Source organism: Bos taurus, chromosome 28, assembly GCF_002263795.3.
Source record: "Bos taurus isolate L1 Dominette 01449 registration number 42190680 breed Hereford chromosome 28, ARS-UCD2.0, whole genome shotgun sequence".
NCBI lineage: Eukaryota > Metazoa > Chordata > Mammalia > Artiodactyla > Bovidae > Bos > Bos taurus.
This window is the reverse complement of record NC_037355.1, coordinates 28,145,068-28,171,851: the sequence shown is the minus strand read 5'-3', so window position 1 is coordinate 28,171,851 and position 26,784 is coordinate 28,145,068. Positions and strand designations below refer to the sequence as shown.

The following is a 26,784-nucleotide window of genomic DNA, read 5'->3' as shown; positions in this document are numbered from 1 at the left end:
TATTTTGCCCAAGAACCCAGCTAGTAAGAGGGGGTCCGCCCTCAGTCTATATGACAACAAATTGCTCTTCCATTATACATTGCGGCTGCGTACAAGTGGGCAGGGCAAGGCTGCTTTATTTACTGTGAGATGAAAACATTAATGGCCCGGGCCTCATTGCATCAGCACCTCTAAGTCCAGCTGCAAAGAAAAAAGAAAACACGGAATGGGAGCTGTTGTTTTCTGTTTTCCCAAGGGACCCCAGCCCAAGCCATTGATGCATTCAGAATTCCCAGGCAAGCCAGACTCAGGGCAACTATGAACCTTGTAACCTGTATTTTTTCTCCCTATCGATTAAGATCATGTTTTTCATTGCCTTTGATTTCTTTCTTTTTTTAAAATTTGTTTGTTTTTTCAATAAAAACAATCCAGGGCTTGGGTCCCAAAAGTTTAATATGTTTTGTCCTGTCAGATTATCTGTTTCCTCTTCAATTTATTTGTGATATAAACCTTGCCCCATTTCTGCTCCGATCCTGGGACTGTGCCCAGAAATGTTTAAGTCAACACATTTCTAAAGGCAGTGATAAAGATCACAATTTTAACAAAAACACCTCAAAAAAAACCAGCCTCCCCACACCCTCTTCCCCAGTGACTTATTAAAATCAACTTGAAGTCAGAACCGTAGCAAATGTGCCTATTTCAGATGTGAAGCCTCAAGGCAGATGAAATGGCCAGACATTTGCCTTTTAGGGTTGCCCTCAGAAGAGCTAACAAAAAGGGTGACAGCCTTTAAACAGCTGCCTGGGGAGGAGGACATCTGCCTCTGTTTTACCAGCTATTCAGTGCTCAGGCCTTGCCTTGAAAAGCGCATGTGGGGCTTGGCAGCAATAGTTCTGAGGCAGCCAGTTGTTATATGGCTTTTGTCTTAACGAAGCCACCCATTATTGTAGAGCCATAACTCGCAGGAAGCCAGCTGTCAGGGCTATGGCGCAGGCCCATCTGGGTGGGAGGCAAGGGGAGAGAAAAGAGTGTCTCTGGCCAAATTCCCTTTTAGACACCTGAGCCTGGTTGGCTTTGTAACTGGAGAGTTTTGTCTTTTCCTAACTCCCATCTTCCCTGAGGAGGCCCAGCACCGATTTTGATCTCTACCCTTGGAGAGACAGCAGGGACATCTTGGGATTTGGATTCCTTGGTTTGCAACTCCCTAAGTGCTGGGCTGGGCTGGGCTGGGCTGGGCTCTGCAGCGGCTGACTGGCATTTGGCGCTCCGATTAAGCGCTTCCCTTTGAAATCTACCCCCTCCTTTTTTTTTTTTTTAAACCAGGTATGATGATGTCAAACGTGATGCTGATGCTACAGTTACAGACACGGCCCCTACTGGCGCAGCCTCTCTGATTCTCTGTTCCTCTCCACGTCCAGCGCTGGGTTTTTTTTTTTTTTTTTTTTCAGACAAGTGCATCTCCTAACCAGGTCACATTTCAGCAGCGACCCACTATCCGTCTGTCATCGGAGTCAGACCGCAGGAGGAAGGCTGAGGAAGACGAGGACGTTTGCCTCGCCAGCTGCGGGGTGGGAAAAGGACATTAAAATACTGCAGAAGTCAAGACTCCCCCACCCTCCAGGTCGAATTCAGACCACGATGCGCGCTCGGGGCTGCGGGCGGCTGGCGCTGCCGCTGCTGCTGCTCTCGGCAGCTGCCCTGGCCGAAGGCGACGCCAAAGGGCTCAAGGAGGGCGAGACCCCCGGCAATTTCATGGAGGACGAGCAATGGCTGTCGTCCATCTCGCAGTACAGCGGCAAGATCAAGCACTGGAACCGCTTCCGAGATGTGAGTCTGCAGGGCCGAGGGTCCGCGCGGGGGGTTAGGGAGGGAGCTTCGGAGCAGAGACCCTGGGGCCAGGAGTGGCGGTGCCCATGGCAGCCACGGGCTCCCGCAGCCCAACCGGATAATTGCACTGAGAGTAAACAGCGCGCACCCACCGGGCTCCTGAACCCCTTCCTCATATTCCCCTCAGCCCCGGAGCTGGCGACCCCCAGTCCCATACATACATGCCCCGAGTGAGGAGCTGCTCTGGGGGCGTGCGTTAGCGATCAGCTCTCCTCTGCAGGCTGGATGCGGAGAGGGGTGCGAGATGTGGAGGGCAGGGGGAGGAGGCAGGGAGGGAGGGACGGGAGCCCCGGCTTTGGCTGAGTCCCTGACCTACTCTTTTTTTTTGGCGAGCCACCCCCAGGTGTCCCCAAGGTGGGTGGATGCTGCAGGTTCCACATACGGGCCACTGCGGAAGGAGCAGGTCTGGGTGGGGCCGGCGGGGAAGGCAGCATCTTCCTGTGCTTGCCCTCTATTTCCATCTTGGGCTTTGGGCTGGGGGCAACAGAAAGGACCGGCCCACGGTTGGCGCTTTGAGTTAGGGTCAGGGGGGCGCTCTGAGCAATCCTCCTAAAGGCGAGATGGTGAAAGGCGTGTCCGTCCGTCCGTAATGGGGGGCGGGTGACGGCAGTGAAAATACCATAGGCCACCTCTGGGTGGCCGCCAGAGCCAGGTCTGGGGTTCCCATTGAGGGACGCGAGCACTAATGGAGGATAATTTTCCAGGGCCAATCTTTCATGGGGTAGAATGACCCAGAAGTTGAACCTCCAACCTGGAGGGAAGACTCCCTAGCCCAGTACACTTGAAAAGAGTAGACAGCTCAGTAGCTGGGTCGGGGGACCCTTTGCATACGCCCGCTGGAACCCAGCTTAACCTTGTGCGGAACTTTGCCGTGTAGGGGGTGTGGAGGTGGCTGCGGAGGAGCAGGCAACACTGCAGCACTTTGTTTACAGGCACCTGTAGATCAGAGGGGAAACTGAAGGCTGCCTCGTTCCCAGAAGGGGAAGTAGGAGTGAGGAGGGGCGCGCAGAGGGCGTGGCTGGGACCCAGAGCAGGGGGGGGCGGGGGGGGGGCGGGGGGGGCGGGGTGTGAGGTGGAGGATGGGCCCGGATGCTCCAGAGAAGAGGAACGCAAAGTCCACCACCCGGTGCTCTCCAGCGCCCTAACCCCAGGAAGCCTCTTCTACGGCCCCGTTCTTGCTTCTCCAGTTCAGTTCCCCAGATTCCCACAGCAGACCCACGTAGTATAACACCGTGACCTTTCTCATCGTATATTGTATGCATCCAAAAGTTCCTTGGCAATGCGTTTAGAACACACATGCTTCATGTGATAACCAGCCGAAGGATGGGAGCAGGCAGATACGCATCTTTTTGTTCCTGTGAAACAAACGACTGTTTATCTCCAAAGTCAAACTGGTGGGTTGTAATTCATCAGAAGGACTCGCCGGCTGCCTGGTCCTCAGGGCTGAGTGGCCTGGGCCCCAGCCTGCGGTTTTCCCCACCCATGGCTGGTCCAGCGACGAGCCTGGCACTCCAGCAAGGCCTCTTCCGAGTCCCCTGCAGGCCCAACTCAGATTAGCTGCAGTCTCCTGCCGCTGCCTGGGAAGCAGCCCCGCCACAGCAGTAAGAGGGTGGCAGCAGGCTGGCCCGTCCTGAATCCATGTGTCACTGGTCCAGGCCTCCCTCTGACTCTCTGGCAGTTTGCTTTTCCAAAATGGAACTGGTGAAGGTCAGAGAGAAAAGAAATGCTTAATCAGAGCAGTACAAGTTTAAAAATAAAAGATTCCTCCCCACCTTCCTTCTTCCTCTGACTTCCAATAGCCAACTCTGTGGGTGAGGATAAATGACTGACTCCATGACCCCCTGGCACAGGGCTGCCCACCTGTCTCCCTGTACTGGTGCCAGTCACTTCCCACTTCCTCCCATGCTTATCAGAAGAAAGGCACCAGAGTGAAATTCTGCAAGATCTGCCTCCATAGGATTCATGGAAAGCTTCAAGGCATGTAATGGTTTGGAGGGTCTCAGGCACTTTATAGGGTAGATTTCCTCTAAAACCCCATTTAAGGTAGCCCTGGCTATAGGAGAATGGGGTCAGGGAGAGAAGGAGGACAAGGAAGGCTTGGCAGGAGGGCCTGGCTGAAGGGATTCTTTGGCAGCCTCTGCAGAAATGCGGGAGGCTGCTAGCTCAGAGCCGCTGTGCTGCATAACTCTAGGGGTGCCATCATGTGAATGATGCCCCTGGAGTGAGTTGTGCAGTGCACAGACCATACACAGGGGCCATGCCAGGACTGCAGACCATTGTCATCCCTCCTCTGTTAGTAGAGGCCCCACTTCCCACCCTAAGGACTGAAGGCCTTCTAGTTGGGCACAGTAGCATTGGGCTTTATGTACCTTTCATCAGGCAGGCTTTCTTAAAACTATACTCCTTGGCTCCTCAAAAGAGAGGTAGGAGTTTCTCTTGAACCTCTAAGGCATTGCCAGGTTGAGCAATCTTGTTGACTATCAGTCACAAAATGGTGCAGGGCCCCCACTCTGCCTTGGTGCAAGGGAAGCACACAAGCAGGGGGAGTGGAATATCCTTGGGGAAGAGGATCAAGGAGTCGAGTGTGGGTGGGGGCAGTGTCTCATTAAATGGTTGGACCGAATTGAGGGCAGGGAGATTGAGGGAATCACGTCAAAGCGGTCAGGAAAACCAAGAAGAGAAGGAAAGCGTGGCCATGGTTCCAGCGTGGAATTGGTCTGAGCTGGTCAGCCGGGAATTCAGCTTAGCATTCTTCCTCTGAGCAGTAGGATTATTGATGGGGGGTAGGGGGTGGTAGGGGGTATTGTGAAGGGTTTACTGACAGAGTAATCCTCCTCTCCAGTGGGCTTGGGGCTCTCACATGTGTCTGGATAGATCGCTTTTAATGCCTCGTGTCCTGTTTCCAGGGAGGAGGGAATTTCAAGTCAGAGGAGCTGGGATCTGGCTGCGCCCCAATCTGTGCAGGCCTGGGCTTTTCGGAGCCCTGCTCCCCGGTGCTCCCATCTCTCGATTTAACTCCCTGCAGAAGTGGGTGGATTTTACTGCAGTCTTTGGAACAAAGCATCCAGGGCCTCATAGATAGAGATGGACACTTGAGAGGAGACAGGCCATTACGCAGCATTCTTCCAGGCAGGCTCCAGGAGCTGGCTGGACAGTGCTGACTCCTCTTTATCTTCTTGGCTCCTCTGCTTTGTACTCCACTTCGGTTACATTTTAATGATATTTATGAGTGTCCAGCACAGCGCTGGGCACCTGGGAGGCACACATCGCTGGCTGTAGGGGGTGTTTACCTCTGCCAGTCCCTGCAGTCAGCACTTTGTCCCTGTTCTCTCTGCCCCCGCCAGCACCCTGTGAGATACTTACCATTACTCTGTCGTCCAGCCATTTTCCGGCTCAAGAAAAGGAGGCACTGAGAAGCTGAGTAACGTATCCACTATCAAATCGCTAGCAAGCGGCAGAGCTGGGGTTTGAACCCAGCTCCTCTAACTCAACTTTGCTTTTTAGAACTTTGTGCCTAACACTTAGTGGAGATGGAAGAGAAGAGCCTACCCTGGCTCGTGTCCTATGGGCTCAAGGATGCCTGGCCAGGAGCACCGCCTCCTTGGAAGGAGGGCTAGGGTGCTCAGTGTCTTCAGCAGCCTGCCACCAGCCTGGCCTAGTGACCCTCCAGAGGCAGCTCTCCACCAAGGAGAGGCATGAGGCCTGGGGTCAGGTTCTGACTCTTCCGCTGCCTGGCCACACAATACCAGGTACATCACATAACCTCTCTGAACTTCAGTTTCAGTCTGGGAGACTGAGCATGAAGACATCTTGTCTGAGGGCTGGAGGGCATCCATTTCAGGCAATAGAGAAAGAAACTTCAGCCCCATAGAAAAACCACCAGATGGATCAGTGTTTCTGGGGCTGGTTCACACCAACCTCCATCTCCATGAGAACAACACCGGTGTATGTGCACTAATTCACTCACTCACTGCAGATCTTAGCACCTCCCTGGAGCCCAGGACTTCACCATGAACCTAGGGTCTGGCCCAGAGAAATACCACCTGCTAGCTACTTAGTGATTCTCATATATGAGAATTCTCATATATTCTCATATGTTTATATGAGCACCAAGTAGGCCAGTAGCAAGTTTCAGCCACAAAGAGGCTCCCCTCTCTCCACCTCACACAGCTGAACCAGGGCAAGTGTGGGATTGAGCTGCACAGGTGTTTGTGGATAAGTGTGGGTGTGTGAGAAGAACCCCAAACTGGGTCAGGATGGATTCCATCTTTGGGGTTTCAGGCTGGGCCCCACTCTGGCCTCCACCTCCTCCAGCCTAGTTTCAAATCCTCTCCCACCCTGGAGGAGCTGGCATCACCCAGAGCAATGTAGCATGGTGAGGGGCTCTTGAACACCCAGCAGGGCTCCAGGCCTTGAGCAGAGAGGGACAGGAGAGGGCGAGAAGAGCACTCTGCCTGGAGAGGCTGTCTTAGTCTCCTCTTGACTTCCAGGCAATCTGAAGAGGATGGCCAGCCCACACCACCCCTCCATTCTCCAGAAGGTCAGCGGGCTCTCTGGAGGAGTGGGAGAACTCTAGCCTACCCTGAGCCCCAGGGGCCCCAGGAGGGCTCTCGGCTTGTCTTCCTCCCTGGCAGAGCCACTTCCCTTTGCCAGCCCTTGATTTTCCTCTGGGTTTAATGGGCAGCCCTTGTCATCCTGTGACTCCGGAAGATGGCACTAGAGCCCACCTACCGCCCCTTCACCTGCATGAATCTCTCACCCCCCCACCCCCACCCTTGCCACAAGCTGAGCAGCAAGACTTTGGGTTTAGGAAAAGGATTTTCTTATTTGCTCTTTAGGTAGCATTTATGACCAGATCAGCATTGAGTGCGTACTAACCAGAGACAAAGGAACCTGAGAAATGAAGCCTAATGGCATCCCAGGGCAAACACCAGTCTGGGGATGGCCATGTCGCCACTGTGTAAGGTTCCCGTGCAGGTATCACGTGAGTCTTTTTAGTGCTGTAGATGGGGAAAATGTGTCTGTGCTTCGTGGGCAGACCCAGGCCCAGCTTCAAGCCAGGGTGATATCTTGAAATGTCCCAGCCTCTGATCCCCTGAGGGCTCAGCCAGTGTTCAGTTGTCGATATAGCCCCTTCCTCGGGATTCCTGCCACGTTTATTGGCCATAAACTCACTTGGCACGTGTTGGTACTGCCTCCCTGCATCCTTTACACTGTGGGCTTATAAAGAGTCCTCCTGCTGGTATGTATCACGTTCCTCCCAAGGCAAGTCCCTGAGGGCAGGGTTTAGAGATAGACTGCTTTGTGACCTTACACCCCATCCTCAGAGCATTGCATGTGGCTGTGCACATAGTCGGTGCTCCATATAAATGTATGCACCATGGAATGTGAGAGCCAGGAAGGATCTCAACTAATCTGTCCTCTGAGCCCCTCCCTCTTCCCTCCAGGTAGCAGCTGTCATGGGTTCAGGTGGGGCTTTGGGCTGAGCCATGCTGACTCTTTGGGGTGCTCTCTTCCCCTTTCTGGGCCCTGAATGGTTGGGATAGTCAAAGCTAGAACCCCAGCACTGACTCCAGTGATTCATTTGTACGATAAGGGAATGAAAGATGCCAGGAAGGAAGATTGCCCTCAGGCCTCCCTGTTTTCCCCACGTTTACCAGCCTGGACCTGGGTGCAGGCAGCCTCCTTTCTCCTCGGTGAGGGGGTGCATAGGCGACTCAGAATTTCCCCCCACCTCAGTGGGCCCAGAGAGCAGGTCACCCTCCATCAGACCTGTGTGTGGGTGAGCACAGGGCTACCTCAGGTGGCAACCAGGTTCCCTGAGACAGGGCATCCTGCCCTTCCAAGTCTCTTCCCCGACATCTGAGAACAGGTCAAAGCTGCACACAGCAGGAAGGACAAGCCAGGCCCAGCCGGTGTCTTACCCCTGCTTGGATGCAAGCTGCTGACTCCTTCCCTGATCCCTGGCTCCTTTGCACAGGTTAGAGGACATGGAAGAGTCTAAACTTGTTCAGGCTCCTTTTCCGCTCTTCAGTTTAGGAGGTTTGGGCAGCAGAATCATGGAGCTTGGCAGCATTAAGCACTGGGCACTTGCAGGTAAAGAAAAGGACCAGACACAATGCCACATGCTCTTTCACGACCCCATTCCTGTGCTTCCTCAGCTCCAGTGTCTGGGCCTCCTCAGAGAATCCTGGATTGCAATCCTGCCCCCCACTCATGTTCTAGAAAGGAAACAGAGGTCCTGAGGCAGCTCAGAACAGAGCTCCAGGTCTGCTCTCCCCTGTTTCTCTCTCCTATTCTCTGTCTTCTGTGGACCCCTGGGACCACTGCCTGAACTGGAAACCCAAGGACTGGGGTCTGAGATGCCCCTGGAGCAGTGGAGAGCTCAGGCCCCATGGAGTCTGGGGGTGGGTGGGGGCTGGTACAGGCATACCTGAGGCCAGGTAGAGATCCTGGCATGCAGGGAGCAATAAGCACATTTTTGTCCTCCAAGGAAATTCCTCCGAGGGGAGAGGTGGGAGGCAGGGAGTCTGCCAGATGCCTGTCTCCGTCTGTTTGTCCAGGCCTCACACAGCCTCCACCACTCCCTCTGAGAGAGGGGCAAATATTTAATGACTGCCCCCCTCCCTTCTCAGTCTCCTCCGTGTGGAGGGCGCTGCCTCCTCAAGATGCCTTCTGCCTGGGCATGCGATGGGGGTGTCAGCCTCAGCTGAGGAGGAGCCAGACGGCCCCCACTTCACCCCTGCTCGTTCCTTTCTGGGCCCCTCCCTCTGTGCTCCCTGCTGGTTTGCAGGGAGTCACAGCAGGAGCCCCCAGCCACAAGTTCCCCACTCCTGGGCGTTCTCAGGGGACTGGGTTCTGTCAGAGGTTCCCTCACCTGAGGAATGAGGCAGAAATAATGCCAGCTACAAGGCTTTTCAGAGGTTGAGAGAGGCCTGGCGCACTTCCATTTTTAGAGGTTCTTGATCTATTAAAAAATTTAAAAATGCCATAATAGGGTTACAGAAGTTGTGGTTTCTTTAAAGTCTCATGATGCACCTCTTTCCGTCCTGTCAGCGCATCTTAGAGCCTCAGCTGGAGACAACATCAGAAGTCTGCATTTGAGGCTCCTTGTGACTATGAGACCGGGAAGTACCTCTCATCTACCTTGTCCCCCAGACTCCCCGTATGTGCGAAGAACCCAGCTTAAGTGCTCCTATTTTGTGGGTTTTGAAAGTGTATGGCTTTACAGTTTGCAAAGTGCTCTCACAGCCACACTGAGTCCCTCCACACCTCAGGGAGGAAAACAAGAAAGTCATCCTCACTTTGTAGACCAAAGGCCTCTCCAGCCCACATCTTGTTGGCAGTCAGAGGCCAGGCCAAGTGGATACCCACATTCTATGCCAGGGCGGGGGTAGGCGGTGTCTGTCTCCCCATCACGCTGTGCTGCAAAGAGGCAGGTGGAGATTCGCCCAGGTTGTTTTCAGCCCTGGGGCGCTGCTCTTCTGCTTGATTCACTGCCGCGTCTCGTCCTCCCCACCAGATGGAGAGGTTGGGAGAGATTGGGTTAATTCAAGCTGTGAAGTGAGCGGGTGATTCGGGTGCTAATTAAAATGACAGGAAGTAAACAGCACTTGGAAACACCCAGCATGTGCCCCCCTAAGCCCAGCTAGGCCTGCGCACTCACCACTGTTTCTCCCCCAGCTTGGCACAGTGGGCCCCGTCTCCATGGCAACCGGGCTGAGCTGCCGAGATCAAAGCAGGAGATGGGTTAGCTCCAAACCAGCCCAACCAGGGGTGTGTGAAGGGATTCTGGAAAATGCCTGAAGAAGGGGGGCCCCCAGGTGTCTTCCTCCACCACTCTCAATCCCTCCATTCTGCTACAAGACTTCCAGCCTAGGGGTTGGAACAGAGCTGGTGTGGAGGGAGAGTCACTCATGGGCTGGGGTTAGGCCTCCTGGGTTCGATTCTGAGACTTTTTTTTTTTCTTCTAACATTTAAGGAACAGTGAGAGTCCTGATTAGGGGCACAAAGTCTGGAATCCCAGTTCTTGGAGTTCTAATACTTTTCTGCTGTTCAATTTGATGTGTGATCCTGCATAAGTCACTTAACCTCTCCAAGCCTCAATTTTACCACCTGAGAAATAGGATAATAGTAGTAATTTTCCCTTAAATTTTTATGAAGAGCAAAATGAGCCAATGAGTGTGAAATGTTTAGTACAATGCCTCCCACATGGTAATTTGTGAGAAACTATTAGCTGTTCTTGGGTATTTTTAGGTGAACTTCATATGGTCTCTGCCCTCAAGAAACTGGCCATCTAAAGAGGTCAGAAGCTATGGCATTGCTTCATGTAGCCAGAGTAATAATAAACTTCTGCTAGGTACAGTCGGCCTGAAGGAAAACTAGATATGGGGCAAAGTTAGGGAGGATAAAGTTTGAAAGCTGAGTTTTGAAATATGAATTGAAGTTCTGGGGGCTGGATGCAAACACATTCCAGAGCGGGAAGAAGGCTCTGCTGAGGCCTGGCCAGACTGAAACATCTGTTGGAAGGACATGGGGACAGGAACAGACTGAGAGAAGATGGACTTTCTTCTGTTGGTGACTGGGAACCTGTGAGGGTATTTAAATATGATATTTATTGTGGTTATTTTTTTCACCTTCATTACAAAACTAATACATGTTCATTGTAGAAATTTTGGAAACTTATGAAAAAAGGCAGAAAGATGCTGAAATTCTCTATTCCTCTCCCCAGGGGAAGTCACTGTTAATATTTTGATTTTCATCCTTTTTAACCTAATCATCTTTTAAACAGTTTTTTTCAAAATGAGAGAAAGTTGCATATTCAGTGAAGGGTTTAAAGATAGGAGAAATATGATCAGAATTATGTCCTAGAAAGATCCCTGTGCCTGCAGGGGTGTGGGAGTTGGGTGGGGCCAAGGACAGCCCAGAGGAGACCCTGAAGTACTTGAGGCCAGGGCTGCTAGGGTGGCACCAGTGGGTGTGGGGAGGGGAGGGCAGGCTGGAGAGAGAGCAGCGGGTGGAGTGGGCTTGGTGTCATGAGATTTGAGAGAATAAATTAATCTGCACTTCAGCCACAGCATCCCTTTGGACTTCCCTGGTTGCTCAGACAGTAAAGAGTCTGCCTGCAATGCGGGAGACTGGGTTCAATCCCCGGGTCAGGAAGGTTCCCTGGAGAAGGAAATGGCAACCCACTCCAGTATTCTTGCCTGGAAAATCCCATGGACAGAAGAGCCTGACAGGCTACAGTCCATGGGGTTGCAAAGAGTCAGACAGGACTGAGCAACTAACACTTTCTTCACTTTCCAAAGGAAAAGGCTTCAAGCTGGAGGTTGAGAGTCAGGAGACCCGGGGTTAGTGAGTTGGCCTGAGTGTTTGCTTTGTGTGAGGTGTCCTCAGAAGGAAGTGAATGACTGCTCTTTTTCCTCCCTGAGGCCCGCTGTGAGAGCAAATGAGAGCATTAGACCAAGAGACAGAGCTGGAAGGACCTGACACCTGAGGGCTGTTGCCATGGGCTCACTCAGCTGCCTGCTGAGCACCAGGGGAGCCCAGGGCTGCCTGCCCTGTGGGCTTGGGTGGCGCCAGCAATGGAGGGCTGAAAAAGTTCCTCAGGTTGTTCCGATGTTCAGCTGTTGCTGAGAGACACCCCAAGAGGGCAAGTGACTTGCTGAGGACGCACAGCGAACCAAGTTTAGAGCAAACTGAGGGTCCAAAGTCCTTGCTACCCATTCCCCTTGTCCCCGTAAGAGCAAAACTTTCCTGTATAGGGTTAGGGTCATAGGGTCAGGCCCAGATGGGAAGTCCTGGCCCAGCTCTTCATCTGTCTTGGGACCCTTGGCCTATTGCCCTGCCTCTCTGAGCCTCCATTTTCTCTTTTTTTTTTTTTGTTGTGTAGCTGATCCTATCCATTCTGCCCTATTCACAGGAATCTGAGAATAAAAGGAAGACAGACATAAAAATACATGGAGAGGATTTAATTTAAAAACACCATGACATATAAGCCGCTTATATATCCCAGCCTTTCCCCATGTGCCTGCCCTGTGCTGAGCACCCCTGGGTGCAGCGGTGGTCATGGCTGGTTCTACTACCAGATAAAATAGATGGGCTTTCCCTTTGCCTAGAGCTTTGGGTCTCAGCCTATGACCTATCTGCCCTCTACCCTGGCCCTGGCCCCAGAGTACTGGAGGTGGGCGCTTCCAAATCCCCATTTCTCAGGAGAGGACAGGGTTGATTGGCAGCAGAGCCGGGATGGAAACAGGCCTGTTTGCTGAGAAGTCTCCGGTGCCCTTATCAGACCGTTTCTCATAATTGCTAGTGAGCCCATTTGGGTGCCGTAAACAGACACCACTGCTTTGAAAGGCATTGTTCACACTTGCCAACAGATGCCTCCTTTGCACCTTACAGATGGACCAGCCCACACCTGACCTTAGGAGCTCCTAAGTGTGCCCCTGGTCTCTGCCTCAGAGCAGCCATTCCCATGTCACCCACTGGACTTCCTCATCGCCCCTCTCACTGAGGCCCCTTGGGGTGACCCTGCTCACACTCCTGTGTCTTTGCTGTCCCAGTGGTGGCCGCTTTCTTCTCCACTTGCAGGGGCCCCTCGTGTAGCCTCTCCCTGCTCATTTCCTGCCCCTGCACTATTCTTCCATCTGAATTCTCTGGTCTCTTCCGCTATAACAGCTTTTATTTGTTGAGTATTCTGTGAACACCAGGCACTTTTCAGACCCTATCTCCTTTTATCTCCAAGTGGTCCCAGGAGATAGATGCTAAGCTCCAACAGGCCAAGGTGCTTGCCCAGGGTGTGCTGGTGGGGAAACGTGGGCTTCTGTGTGACTCCAGGGCCCTCTCCTCATCACTCTTTTCTGACTAGCTTCTCCCATTTTCCTGGGAGTAAGGGCCCTGGGATCTAGAACCACTTAGGCCTCCCCCTACCTCATCCACAGCAGTGGAGACAAGGAGCTCAGCTAGAACCCAGAACAACACTTGTATATGAAAGGGGCTCAAACCTTGTATCCTGAATGAGAGGAGGGAGTCCTACCTTTGCTCAGGTTGGGGTGGGTGGGGATGGCTCCCCACCAGGGCTCTTACACAGCAACTGGACAGGGAAAGTCCCTTTCTTAGAACTCTGTCTTCCACCAGCCCACTTCCCCATGGATTTCTAATCAGAAATTCTTGGTATTGACCTTTGAGGACCTACTCGGTTCTGAGTCTCAAAGGCTTCTGCTCACAGCCTGGTTAGAGGTTAAAGCAGCAGGGTAGGGCCAGAGTGAAGGGGGAGTGAGCAGGCATCGAGGCCCTCGGCTGACACCCCTCCCTGGTCCAGTTCAGGTGTGGGTAGGTTCTGTGGTACACACACCTCGTTGGTTGAGAGCGGGTGACTCACACCAGCTACTTCCCCGGTCCTCTTCATAACCTCATGCCCACTCCCCTCCCAAAGAATACCGGGTTGGTGAGAAGACCCCAGTTCAGTGGAGGCCAGCCTCTGCCTTTGCCCCAACTTGTAACTCTAGCCTCAACCACTTGGCCACGCTCAGCCTCATTTCCCATCCATGGTGGAGTAGACACCGCAGGAGGGACCCCTCACCCTGATGAGTTCCTGGAGAAGAAGGGCTGGGTCTGGGCTGGCTTCCTTTGGTTCTGACAAACAGGGAATTATGCTGTAGTTCCCTGAGGGCTGCCCTGCAGTCTCTGTAGAAGCTTGCCCAGGGCAGGGCACAAGAGGACTCCAGCCGCCCTGTGGAGTCAGTTGGCTTCCTGAGCCAGGAGTGTGGGCTGGCCTGTCCAGTGCCCAGGGGGCCGCCCAGGCCAGGTTCCCTGGAAGCCCCTCCTGTGGCCTTCCTCCTGCTGCTCCTGGATCTAAGGGCTGGGGACACTTGGCTGCTTGGACACATATGTGGGTTATTACTTCATTTTCAGATAAAAGATATCTAGCATTGGGTGAACTTTATTGAAGCATCCTTTTTACCTGTGAACACCCAGCACACACTGTTGCCTTGGGTCCCTAATGGTGTGTTGTATCCAGCAGAGCGTTCTATGCTGGGCACCAGGAGACCTGGGCTTTGAGATGGTGGGACCTGGATGAGGTCCTCTCTTGTCTCTGGGCTTCCTGGCTTCTCCTGCACACAGCGGGGGCTGGGACAGATGACCTCAGAGGGGCTTTTCAGGATTTTCTGAGTCAGGATTTGCAGCTGGATGGTGGAACTGAGAAAGCCATCAGGAGGGGCCAAGACCCCCCTTTCTCTCAGTACACCATTTGAGTTCTTCAGGAAAGGTAGATGTTGACTGAAAAACAGTCCCCAGGCAGCCCAGAAGGAGAGGCCCGTTCTGCCTCACTTGCATGGTGGGCAGGTGTCAGTTGAGGCGACTGCCCAGGAAAGGACCCTGGCAGAAGGAGAGAAGGCGTTTCTGAAACAGCCAGGGCAGAGGCATAAGAATCCCTTCCCAGGCAGTACGGCCCCTCAGACATCCGTCCTGGTGGTGGGACCAGGGCTGGGCCTTTGGGACCATCTTCAGGGCCTGGAGTGGAAGGATGGGACCTCGTTCTCAAAGCCCTGATCCTCACCTCTACTGCTCCTAAGGCCAGCCTTGAGTGTGCCCAGGCCTTAAGCTCTCTACTGTAAAGACATAGGAATACCATCCTCCAATTGGAAGCTGTAGAGATCAGAGGACCGTAGCAGTCAAAGATTGTTGCCCAGCACCCACAGTCACATGATGAAGGCCTGGGGAGCCCTGAGACCTTGTGGTCTGAGGATAGGCCGCACACTAAAATCACCGTCTCTCCCTCTCTCCTCCTGCTCCATTTCCCGTGGCCTGCTGATGCTGCCTGATCCCTAGGAGGTAGAGGTGAGTTCTGCCTGGGGCCCCCTGCATAGGTATCTGTAGCTCTACACCCCACTCTTCTCCCTTGCACCCTCACCCCAATTTCTCCTTCCCTGCAGCATTCAGTGTGGGATGGGGGGGTCGGAAATAAGGAACTTAGGGATAAGGCCAGAAGGGATTCTGGACATGGGTTTAGGGGCTAAAGGTCTGGGGCAGGCAGCTGGCAGGGCCTGGGTAGACAGGGTCACCTGGGAAGCCACCAGAATGGTGGCAGTTGGCATGAGGAAGCAGTGGCCCGGGCCCTTGCTCTGTTGGCCCTGGAGTTGAACTTTGGCTCTAGGTTGTAAATCTTAGCCCTTTTCTACCCCCTCACCCACTCTGTCCTTCCCTAGGATGACTACATCAAGAGCTGGGAGGACAATCAGCAAGGAGATGAAGGTAACATGCCCCTCTTACAGGGGAAGGTGACTGATACCCATGAGGACTTGTGACCAGAGGGCAAGTCCTGATTGTGGCCTTGGAGGCTCCTTGGGGAGCCAGGCCCAGATCGAGATGAGACTTCCAAGTTGAGGAGCTGTGGTTATCAAGGGCTGCTAGTGAGGGGGGGCTTCCCAGCTTAGAAGTGGGGCTGTGGGCTCCTGGGCTCTCTGACACTGAATCCCAGATGACCTGTGTTCTAACTCTACATCCTCTGCAGCCCTGGATACCACCAAGGACCCCTGCCAGAAGGTGAAGTGCAGCCGTCATAAAGTGTGCATCGCCCAGGGCTACCAGCGGGCCATGTGCATCAGCCGCAAGAAGCTGGAGCATAGGTGAGGGCCTTGGGGAGGTGGAAGGGCTGGAGGGGGTTTGCTTAAAGAGCAAGGGCTGAACTGATCCTCTCCTAGGTAACAATTATCTTTTGCTGCAGATCAAACTACCCCCAAACTTAGTGGCTTGAAGGGACAAATGTGCGTCATCATACAGTTTCTGAGGGTCAGGAGCGAAGATGTGGTTTTATTGGGTGGTTCTGGCTCAGGGACTGTCAGGGGGTTCCAGTCAAGATGTGCGCTGAGGCTCCCTCATCTGAAGGCTGGACTCAGGCTTGAGGATCCACTTCCAAGCTCACTCACTTGGCTGTTGGCCCTAGTCAAGTGGACCTCGCAGAGGAGGGAAGCAGTGAGGAGCATTTGAGGCTTTAGCTCCAGTCCAAGGGCAAGACCCTACCTGACTCGAAGACCCTTGGAGAAGGTCTCATCTTCCTCCCCTCTCTGCTTAATCATATAATCAGTGACCAGGGACTTGGGATTGCAATCTTAGATGCCTTTAGGGGCCTGGCAGGTAATGTAAATGCGTGAAGAGAGAGCTTGCATTGGTGATGAGCCAGTCTGGTAGGCCCAGGCCTTATGGAAATGCGGGACCAGGACTCCCATATCTTCCATTTTACCTAGGCCAGAAATCCAGGATTCTTTATGTGAACTCTTCCATTTTGCAAATGTTGGTACATAACCCAATTGAAAACAAAAATCCTTGGTGGTGCAATAAAATTCGGGTCTACAGACCACAAGTGGCCCTCGGGCCATCAGTTTGCAACCTCTGATTTGACCTGACCCCTTATGCCAGTACAACTCCCATTTACATCTTACAGTTGAACCTGGAGTTGAACCTGAGGGCCCTGCTGGAAAGGGGAAGCAGGGAGTGTCTATACTCTGCCTGATTGGTTCCACTTTTGTGAGCGAGAGGAGGGTCTGACTGGGGGTGATGGGAGGCGGGGCGGGAGCAGGGAGGCAGCTGCAAATGCTGTAGATCACCAAGAGCAGCTTCTTGTTGGAACCAGTCTCCTGCACCCTCCCTTCCTCTGTCTGTCTCATGTTTGCTTCCATCCCTGTGCCCTCCTATCCCACTCCTCCTGTAGGATCAAGCAGCCCGCTGTGAAACTCCATGGAAACAAAGACACCGTTTGTAAGCCCTGTCACATGGCTCACCTTGCCTCTGTCTGCGGCTCTGATGGCCACACTTACAGCTCAGTGGTGAGCAGCCATGGTCCCAGGTGTGGTGGAGGGAGGGTGCACTTGGGGCTACAGGGAGCAGAGAGAACAACTCAGCCAGGCCTTCTGCGTGGCTCCCAGTAATGATGCGGGGCCAGGCGCGCTTGTCAGCACATCAGTGTGGCCAGCCACAGTGCGGACACCAAGCCCAGGAGCCTGAGACAGATCCTGCGCCCGACCTTGGGCAGGTGAGGGGTAGGGCCTGGAGGAGGCCGGTAACTACAAGTCCGAGCAGGTGAGGGAAGGGCTTCAGGAAAACATAGAGGGCAACAGAAGAAAGGAGTTCTGTCATCCAGGTGTTGGGGGTTGACATCTTTCCATGGTTGGGTATCCATATGGACAGGATGGTTCACCTGCAAGCAGCAGGCATTCTGGGACAAGAGGAAGTAATCCTTCATGAGATGACAGTGTGGGAGGGAATGGTGGTCGGGGGAATGAAGACCAACTTTGTAGGGTTTTTGTAAGGGTTAAATGAGACAATATTTGTGAAAGCATAAACTTTAAGTACCATAGAAATGCAGGTGCTAATTGTGAATGCTCCTACTAGCAGTGAGGACTTGTTTGGTGTTTGGGGGGCATGGACTATTAGCTGGAGTTGGGTTCTAGGCTTAGGAACCCAATTGGGGTGTGAGGCACATTTAAGAGTCATCTGCTGTGGGTGATGATTGAAGTTGGGGAGAGGATGAGGTCACCAGGGAGAAGAGGAAGGAGAGAAAGAATAAGCCAGAGGGCAGAAGCTGCCTGGAGGAGGCAGAGGGTTACAGAGGAGGCAGGCAGAGCCAGTCGGGGTGGGGAGGAGAGCACCAAGTCATACCACCTGAGGGCAAAGCGAGGTGTGGGCAGGAGGCTGTGGTGTGAGGGTCCCTGCTCTGCCCAGGGAGGAGGTGGAGGTCATTAGAAGGTCTGGATTCCAGCTCAGCCCTGTGGCCTTAGCTGAGTCACTGGGCCTCTCTGAATGTCTGTGTTCTCTGCTGAGCACAAGAAACACAATTTCTCCCTCATGGAGCTGAGGGGGACCAGGTGAGATCATGTAATAAGATGCTACCAGGACCTGAGTTTCATGAGCGGTCATCCCATGGGGAGAAACCAGACACCACCACAGAAAAATGCTTTAAAAGCAAGGAATAAATTAACCTCTCAGAAGCTCTAAAGGCCAGGGAATTAGCAGCAGCAGCAGTAGGTAGTAGCTGTTTGTTATCAAGAGAGCCCATGGAAGTGACTGTGGGAAGGCCGCGAGGGAGGGGCCCATAGCTGGTTACCCAGGGGCCAAGGGACTGTGGGGAGGGGGAGGAGAGGCCAAGAGGGCAAGGAGGGGTGGGTGCATGAGGTGAGGGCATGCAGGTACCCTGGGAAGGACAAATGTGCAGAGAGGGCAGGCTGGTGCAGAGTGGGGATCCCGGGAGCATTTCATTTCCCGCTTTCCTGGGTCTGCTTCCTCTGACCAGTGGGCACCTGTGGCCTGCAGAGGGAGTGGGAGGGCCTTTCTGTGCTATTTGCAGGTCTGGCCCTCCCATCTCCAAGGGGGAAGGCAAATGTGGCTGCCATGGTAGGCTGGAGGGTGCCCCCAGCAGTGCCCCCGACACCCAGCAGACTTTCTTGTCCTGCAGTGTAAGCTGGAGCAGCAGGCGTGCCTGAGCAGCAAGCAGCTGACAGTGAGATGCGAGGGCCCCTGCCCCTGCCCCACAGAACAGGCCGCCACCTCTACCTCCGACAGCAAACCAGGTAATGAGTGCTGGGCCACGGCAGGTTTGGGGTGGGGAGCGGCTCACTGCCAGGGCTCCTGGGGTCCTCCTTCAGAGCTCTGAAAGGGCAAGGGAGGTTTGCAATGGGAAGGGAGAAGTGACCAAAACCAGGAACAGGCCTGAGGGACCTGTGGAGCTGGAGGGTCTGGTTTGCATGGAGCAGGAGGGCTTGGTCTCATCACAGGGAGCCGTGTGCTTTTGGTCCTAGGGAGTGAGGGGGAGGGGAAGATGGGAGAGGAGGAGAGAGAGCCTCTGGTTTCTAGCTCCCTTTTCCCCCTGGCGCTCCTCGCCACTGCCCGGCCTCCAGGCCTGTAGGGCACCACCCCCAGCCGAGACCATGCTTGCTGCTTCACCCCACCTTCACCCTCTACTCCTTTCTCCCTGTTCTGCCAACTGCAGAGACATGCACCGGTCAGGACCTGGCCGACTTGGGGGATCGGCTGCGGGACTGGTTCCAGCTCCTTCATGAGAACTCCAAGCAGAACGGCTCAGCCAACAGCGGAGCCAGCCCGGCCAGCGGTATGGGAGCTGCTTGCTGTGCCGGGGAGGAGGGCGGGAAAGTGGGGAGATGGGTGTGCACTGGGGCCAGTTGGCTCCACTGGGGGGTACCCACATTTTTCCCCCTCCTGCCAGACACTGAGCGCCTCAAAGAGCCTAAACTTCAGAACAAGGGGAGGTAGGCTTCAACTGGACTGGAGGGGTTTGAGTTAGCTAAAAGGAAGAACTCCTTAAAATGGGTGGAAAGAAACTAAACCCTGAAATGAGCAGCCAAGGGAAGGTAAGGAATTACTTTCCCTGAAGGTCTTTCTAAACAGGATTTTGACTGGTTTGGGTGGTCCTGTGAAGAGGCTGAGGGGTGGGCCTTCAGCTGTTCTTGAGTTTCTCACCCCAGTGGTCGGATTGATTCTGAGCTGTCCTGACCCTGAACAGAGAGCTGGGGCTGACAGAGAGTTGGAGGGATGGACAGACAGATGGATGGAGTGATTACCTCAAGCAGGTCTGAACTGTGGCTTTCTCCTCAGGGCTGGACAAGAGCCTGGGGGCCAGCTGCAAGGACTCCATCGGCTGGATGTTCTCCAAGCTGGACACCAGTGCCGACCTCTTCCTGGACCAGACAGAGCTGGCTGCCATCAACCTGGACAAGTACGAAGTCTGCATCCGCCCCTTCTTCAACTCCTGTGACACCTACAAGGACGGCCGGGTCTCCACCGCTGAGTGGTGCTTCTGCTTCTGGAGGGAGAGTGAGTGGGCCCCTCCCCAGGCCCCTGCCTGCCATGCGGGCTCTGCCTCCTACTCCAGGCTCCCTCTGGGAGTCAGGTGGCTACCTCTTGGCCACCTCCCACCACCCAGAACCTTGCCAGCTCCCCAGCTTCCTGCACTCTTTAGCACCTCATCTCTTGGAGCCCAGGGGAACCAGCACGTGGACCCCCTTCCTCAGCAGGCCCTGAGTGGATATTATGGGTCCTGAAGCTTGTGCACTTTTGGAGGCCTACTTTGAGGAAGAGTATTAAAAACTACAAATGTAAAATTTCTAGGGCCCCTCAGAGGGCTTGGAAGAGACTAAGGGGTCCTGAAGCTGAAGCTTCATTGGCTTCTTAGTGATTCCACTTTTGAATGCATCTCATAGTATACGCCCCAAATATGGGTGTGCATGTGATCATTAGAGATGTGGTGTCATTTGCCAGCTTTTTATATCCTGAACCAAAGCGGGACACACACCTAGAGACCACCTAGGTCAAGGGGTAACCATCATCGATGGGGAAATTGAGGTTCCAAGGGGTCAGCTGACCAGCCAGAGGTGGGGCAGCCCCTGCTCTGCCTCTGGTGTTTGGCCTGGTCCCCACTGTGGTCGTGTGGTGGGAGGGTTACAGCATCTGTGGCCTGAGGCTGAGGCTTCCGCTAGGGCTCCACCGTTAGCTGGTTTGGGAGCCTGGGCAACTGAATGGGGAGATAACAATACCTCAGAGACTGTTGTGAAGATGAAGTGAGAAAAATCTGGGTGCAGAGCACCATGTAAATCACAGCTCCCCCTGCCAGTGTCTCATGTTTTGATCAGTCTCATTGTCCCTAACTGTCCAGGCTTCCACTCTCTCCGCATGGCTCCAGCAGCACTTATTACTTCCCAGGCCTTTGGAGCTCATGCTCTCTGTTCTGTACAGCAGCCGTCTAGCTGGGAGCTGATCTCATTTTACAGCCAGTCGGGCCTCATGCTGGGAAGGGCTAGGGGACTTCTCAAGGTCACAGACAAGTTAGATTTGGCTGCCAGTTATTTTCAGGCCTCCATTGAATGTTCCCTCCAGTCTTATGTTGCCCTGGAGGCCTCTCACCCTGGGGAATCTGTGCATTCACCCCCACCTCCTCTTCTGAATCCTGTTTATTTATCCCATGAGTCCCCAATACCCTCCCCAAGGCCCTGGGGAGCCTCAACCCATCCCACAGCCTTGGAATAGCCTCTCTCAACTGGAACCTGGGTGTTCTCACCTGGCAGAGCCCCTCTGTCATTTCAGGGGACCTTAGAGGGATCAGTGCATCCCGCAGTCGGCAGTGTGTCAGAGCCCGGGTATTTTAATTTTGCAAAGCCCCCTGCCTGGTTGCTAAGCCTTGGGTAGGGGGGCTCAGTGAGTCCCGTCAGCACCACGGGCTGGCCCCCATCAGAGGCTGCTTCTCTCCCCACAGAGCCTCCCTGCCTGGCAGAGCTGGAGCGCATCCAGATCCAGGAGGCTGCCAAGAAGAAGCCAGGTGAGGAGGCAGGTGCCCCAGGGTACCTCTGAGGCCCAGAGGCTCTAGCCTGTGGGTGTCATGGAAAATGCTGAGTTCAGAGGAGGCCCTGGCTTAGGAAGACAGGAGAGGGAAATTCCTCTCCTGTTTATCCTCGTGGTGAGGCAAGGTCTCCCAACCAGCCCCTCAGTGTGTTTTAAGCACTAATTTTGTGCCCATTCCTGCTGGGACTGTAGGTAGAAATACGGAAAGTTCCTTGAACCCTCCTTTCAATTCAGTTCAGTCAGTCAGTTCAGTTCAGTCACTCAGTCGTGTCCAACTCTTTGCAACCCTGTGGACTGCAGGGTGTGCAAAGCTGAAGGGAGGACCCCCCCCCCCCACAGCAGATGCTCATGTTCTCAGCAAATACTTGAGTGCCAACTCTGGAGAGACAGCAGTGAACCCTCGCAGATCAGAACTGATGGGCAAGACAGACATGGTCCCTGGACTCAGAAAGCACACAGGCTACTTGGGGAAACACAACCCACAAATTGACACAACAGAAAGAGCTCCTGTGTGTGTGGTGCCGAGGGAGAGCACAGCGGACAGAAGTCAGCAAAGGCCTCCCTGGGGTGCTGGTGTCCAAGAGGAGAGCTGAGGGGATGAGAGTGAGCCAGCCAGGAGCAAAGCCGAGGGCAGGGAAACGTTCTTGGGAAACAGAAAGCTCATGCTCTTGGCTGAGCCTGGTGGGTGAGCGGACAGATGTCCACGAGGCAGGTCCCATGGGGCCTCCCAGTTCCTGAGTGCAGCCTGGCATTTAACTGAGCAGTGACACCAGCGTACATGGAGCCCCCTAGAACCTCCCACAAGGCCGTACCGACTGAGAGCCCAGTGGCCCTCGGGCTGGGTGTAGCACCACTTCTGTCAGGAAGCCAGTCTCTGCCTCCTGGGAGCAGTCCTCTCTGGTCTGTGCTCCTGGAGCGTGTGCACTGAGCAGCTGTCCTTTTACACAGGTCACCCCACAGAGTGGGCAGTCTGTCTATCCCCAGGGCCCCGGGGTGGGGGTCTCACTGAGTGAACTAAGGAGCAATCTGAAGGAAAGTGGGGGGCCCCGAGGGCAGGTCAGAATCAGAGGGCTGGGAGGAAAAAGCTGGGCATTAGCAGGCCTAGGCACAGCCCAGGATCCAGGGCGTCTGGCACAATGAGGTCAGATTGGCCATCCTACAGGACTGGGGGGCCGTGGAGGCAGATGGGACCCATAGCAGGGGCTGAGCAGGTGGCTTAGAAAGGAAGGCTTTTTTTTGTTTGTTTGTTTCTGGTCAGTTGAACTGGAAGAAACGTTGGCGTCCAGCCCTGGGTGTCCGAGCTTGTTAAGTGGTTGGTAGCTGGTCTGGCTGGGCTCTGGTGGGGCCCACGTGCTTGTGAGTCCGAGGTTCCGGGAGCCACCTCTCAAAGGAGCCCACACCCTGAGGCCCCTGCTCTGACCCTATGGGGCCTGCCCCACGCAGGGATCTTCATCCCGAGCTGTGACGAGGATGGTTACTACCGGAAGATGCAGTGTGACCAGAGCAGTGGAGACTGCTGGTGTGTGGACCAGCTGGGCCTGGAGCTGACCGGCACCCGCACACACGGGAGCCCTGACTGTGGTAAGCCAGGGGCCGGCAGCCGGGGGCCCCGCTTGCTGGGCTGGGCTTCCCTGCCGGCAGGGTCCTAACCTGCCCCTTGGCTGGTTCCCCTCACAGACGACATCGTGGGCTTCTCAGGGGACTTCGGGAGCGGTGTCGGCTGGGAGGACGAGGAGGAGAAGGAGACGGAGGAAGCAGGCGAGGAGACAGAGGAGGAGGAGGGCGAGGCGGGCGAGGCGGACGATGGAGGCTACATCTGGTAGACGGCCCACGGGGAACCGGGGCAGGCCAGGGTGCTGACGGCCGGGGAGACACGGCAGCAGAGACCTGGACAGAAGCAGGCAGATTACAAATGGATCCAGAAAATACAGCCTAAAGGACCCTGGCTCCAATGGGGAGGACCAGACGTGTGAGTGCGCATGGCACGTGTGTGGATGCACGGCCAGGATGTATGACTGCGTATGCAAGAGTGTGTGTGTGTGTGTGTGTGTGTGTGTGTGGCATGCACTGACAAATGTGTCCTTGGTCCACACTGCTAGTGGCAGAGGGTCACCCAAAGGCCCCTAAGGTCTCTTGTGGTTGTTTTCTTCCATTTGTTACTTTTGAAATACGCACATTCACACATATGCACACCCTGCAAAGTGAAAATTGATTCAGAATGGCTTCTGTGCCCCCTTGCCAGCCCCCCAGCCCCATCCAAGCCGCCCTGTCACCCTGGGGTTCCTGGTCCTGGCTTTCTGTCCTTGCCTCAACCAGCCCCCTCCTCCTGCCTGTGCCCTTCCCTGCTCCCCGCGCCCACCCCCACCCCGCCCCCCAGCCCTGTCCCTTCTGGAGTCAGGCCCTGGCCTGGTGGGATGGGTCCCAAAGGGGAGGGAGGGCAGGGAGCTGTCTGCTGGCCGGTTTGGCTCTGACATTCCCCCTCCTCAGACTCAGATGAGGTGAGTCGGGCACCCACCTTAGGGAGCCCTTTCCCTCTGCTGGACTCTCCTCCTAACCCAGGCCAGGGCGAGCCGTGGTGGCTGAGAAGCTGGGGGCAGAGGCTGAGAGGTGGGGGAGGAGAAGCACTCGCCAGGCTGCTGGGATGGTGAGGGGGCCACGTGAGCGGGGGCGGGGGGTGGGGGGGGCGCCAGCGGGAGCTGCTTTTGCAGATCTCTTAGAGCTCTTAGGAGGAGAGGCGGGGTCGCCCTGATGTCAGAACAGCTCGGGCCTTCCCTGCAGCTCTCGGTGGGGCCTGGTCTGTGCTGCTCTGTGGAGGCAGTGGGTGGCAGTTGTACAGCTGAGCTCCCTCTGCTCCTGTTGGGGTGGGGGTGCACACCTTCCCTGTCTCCCTGGTTGGGGCCCCCACTCCAGGAGCCTAAAGATCAGGCAGCAGATAAAGAGCCTGGGTCTCGCCAGTGTGTGTGCCACCTCCTCCCTGACCCCTTAATAAATGCTCCCCTCCCATCCAGACCCATAAAGGCATTGTCCCTGAGGTCCTGTGACGGAGGGGACAGCTGCAGCCTTCTGCCCTCAGAGACCACGACATTTCCCGTCCCTCCTCCGAGAGAGGCACCCCTGGGCTGTTTCCAGCCCCAGTCCTCTCAGCTCCTTGGCTTTTCCCTCCTCCCCTATGAGGGATCCTAGGGCCGCTGTAGTGGAGGGCCTCTCAAGCGCTGGGGTGTTTAGGGCTGCGAAAAGTCAGAGGGGACGGGTCTGGGGTAGCCAGAATCTGAGGCGCTGTCTCAGTGCTTCCCCAAATCTGCTTAGCAGGTGGCAGCTGGGGTGGATGAGCAGGTACCCCCTGGTTTGTTTTGTTTTTTTTCCTACTCTGTCCAGTTCTCCCTGTTGAAGCAAATTTCCTAACACTTTGGTAAAGAATTTCTTTCCTGGGTTTGGGCCTCTGATGCCCTATGGTGTATGGCAAGTGCTGTGTGTATGTGTGAGTGTGTGTGTGTGTGTGTGTGTGAGCCAAGGGGGCCTGGCGTGTGAGGAGGAGCACCCTGTGTGCTGGGTGGTGGCAGGTGTGGGGTCCATGTGGTGAAGTTCCCTGGGCAAGCCTCCCAGCCTGGCTCCCTGGCTTCTTTACTTCCACCCTGGGATTCATATCTTCTAGGTCCTCCCTTGAGGGGAAATAACGAAACTCCAGTTAGCCCCATGAACCGCTTCTCATTCTCCAGCACAGTTCCGGCTGTTAAGGTGTCCCGCGCTGCCCCAGATCCCCCTTGCCCGTCTCCCGCCCCGCTTCCCAGCCTCCCAGCCCGCCCTCTGCTCCCCTGCTCGGTTCAGGGAAACACCGGTCCAGTCAGCCCTCTGCTCTCTGAGCGCAGCCCCTCTCAGAGCTACTTGAAACTTTGTGCTCTCACAGGATTGGAGTCTGTCTGTTTCCTCCCTCTGCCCTGGCTCAGACTTCTGGAACCATCTCCTGGGCGCAGCTGTTGAGGATGTTGGGGCGTCCTGGGGTGGAGGAGGGGCGCCCCTCTCCTCTCACAATGGCCCTCCCCTCCTGGGGGCACGCATCCTCTCCGTGTCTCTGGGTCTTCCGGCTGTGCACATTTTTATGACCTTGTATATATGTTGTAGAAAGAAAGCAAAAGACACTGAACTAGACGCTGGTGGGACTCAGGGGTCCAGCCTTGCCCTGTCTGAAGCCCCTATGCTGCTTCACCCCACTTTCTGGGACCGAGGCCCCCAAAGTTAGACCAAGCAGCTTGAGCCCAGTGGGCTGAAGGCCTTCAGGTTACTTCCTGTCAGACAAGGTGCAGGTTTCCTTGTGAGCAAGACTGCAGGGCTGTCCCTCCTCACTCCTTGGATGTGTGCCCTCGACCAAGCTGTCTGCCACCCGGCCTCTTCTGCATCCCTCTTCTCTGTGTCCTCTCTCTGTCCTGTCCCCACTCCCCTGGTTTAGGCAGGCAGTGGAATTTGAGTTGTGTTGAAAAGAGCGTGACCAGATTTTCAAAGAAATTTCTGGCCTGGCTCTAGAGCTGCCCTTGGCCACCCCAGTCTCCTTTCCCCTGGGCGCTGGGAGAGACAGTCACGTCTAAATGGGACAGGTTGGAGTCAGAACAAACAAATGTGCCTTGAGAGACCACTCAGAGAGGATTCAGGGCAATGGGGAAGGAGGTGTGAGAGCTCAGGAAGGAGGAGGAGGGAAGCACAGCCGATGAGAGCGTGAGGGGGCGTGACTGCGCCCCAGTACCCCCTGGGGCTGTGACCACACGTGGCCATGGCCACACTTCCGTCCTCATGCCACCCCATCTGGGCAGGCCACCCACTCACCCCTCATGAGCTCCATGTGCTTTCAGCTTCACCAGAGTGGGTGGGGGGTCCATGGGCATCAACCTGGGGACCCTCCATTTCACCAAAGCCTCCCCCTCAGCCCTTGGGGAGAATGAATGGCTAATCCACTGACCCCCAGCATCATCATGAGGCTGTGGACTGGCAGGGGTCAAAGGGAAGAGACACTGGGGGTGCAAAAGGAGACTCGAGACATCCAAGGAAGTCCCAAGCAGAGCTTATAGCCTGAAGCCTACTTAAACTGTGTTATGTGCAATAACTGAGCTTAGAGTTAAGAATTGTGTTCAAGTGCTTGGATTTCCGTCTGTATATTTAAGTGCTGAAACTGTATCTCTCAGTAATTTTAGATGTCTTTAAAAAAAATCGAAAAACAAAGTGTTAGACCGTGTCTGTGCATTGATGGGCACTCAAGCGTCCCGTGGGTCACCCACCCTCTCCCCTGTGCCCCGCCTCCCTTTCACATGCCCCCTCCCCCCACTTCTACTTGGGGACCCTGCCTCGTGTTGTCTTTATCTGCCTATTAACTCAGCCTAAGAAAGCAAGTACACTTCACACATGCATAAAGGAAATCAAATGTTATTTTTAAGAAAACTGAAAATAAAAACTTTATAAACACCACCTACTGGCACTACTCTGATTATTCTCTCCCTCGGTGTCATTTTTCACAAAACAAGTTCCCAGAGTCCAGGCTTCTGGTCAGCAGGCTTCTCTTATTCAGTTTCATATGTTAGACCTCCA

General features: G+C 54.8%; 1 protein-coding gene across 1 annotated transcript; it reads left to right on the top strand.

Annotated features, from left to right (window-relative positions):
* Positions 1 to 1,404: 1,404 nt before the first annotated feature.
* On the top strand, positions 1,405 to 26,664 carry SPOCK2 (SPARC (osteonectin), cwcv and kazal like domains proteoglycan 2). The gene is given in 11 exon segments (NM_001101115.1): positions 1,405 to 1,806; positions 14,698 to 14,706; positions 15,075 to 15,120; positions 15,380 to 15,494; positions 16,577 to 16,691; positions 18,317 to 18,431; positions 18,851 to 18,970; positions 19,474 to 19,692; positions 21,128 to 21,190; positions 22,657 to 22,794; positions 22,891 to 26,664. Coding segments are annotated over 11 exon segments (1,275 nt in total). The 5' UTR covers positions 1,405 to 1,617; the 3' UTR covers positions 23,037 to 26,664.
* The last annotated feature ends 120 nt before the right edge of the window (positions 26,665 to 26,784 follow it).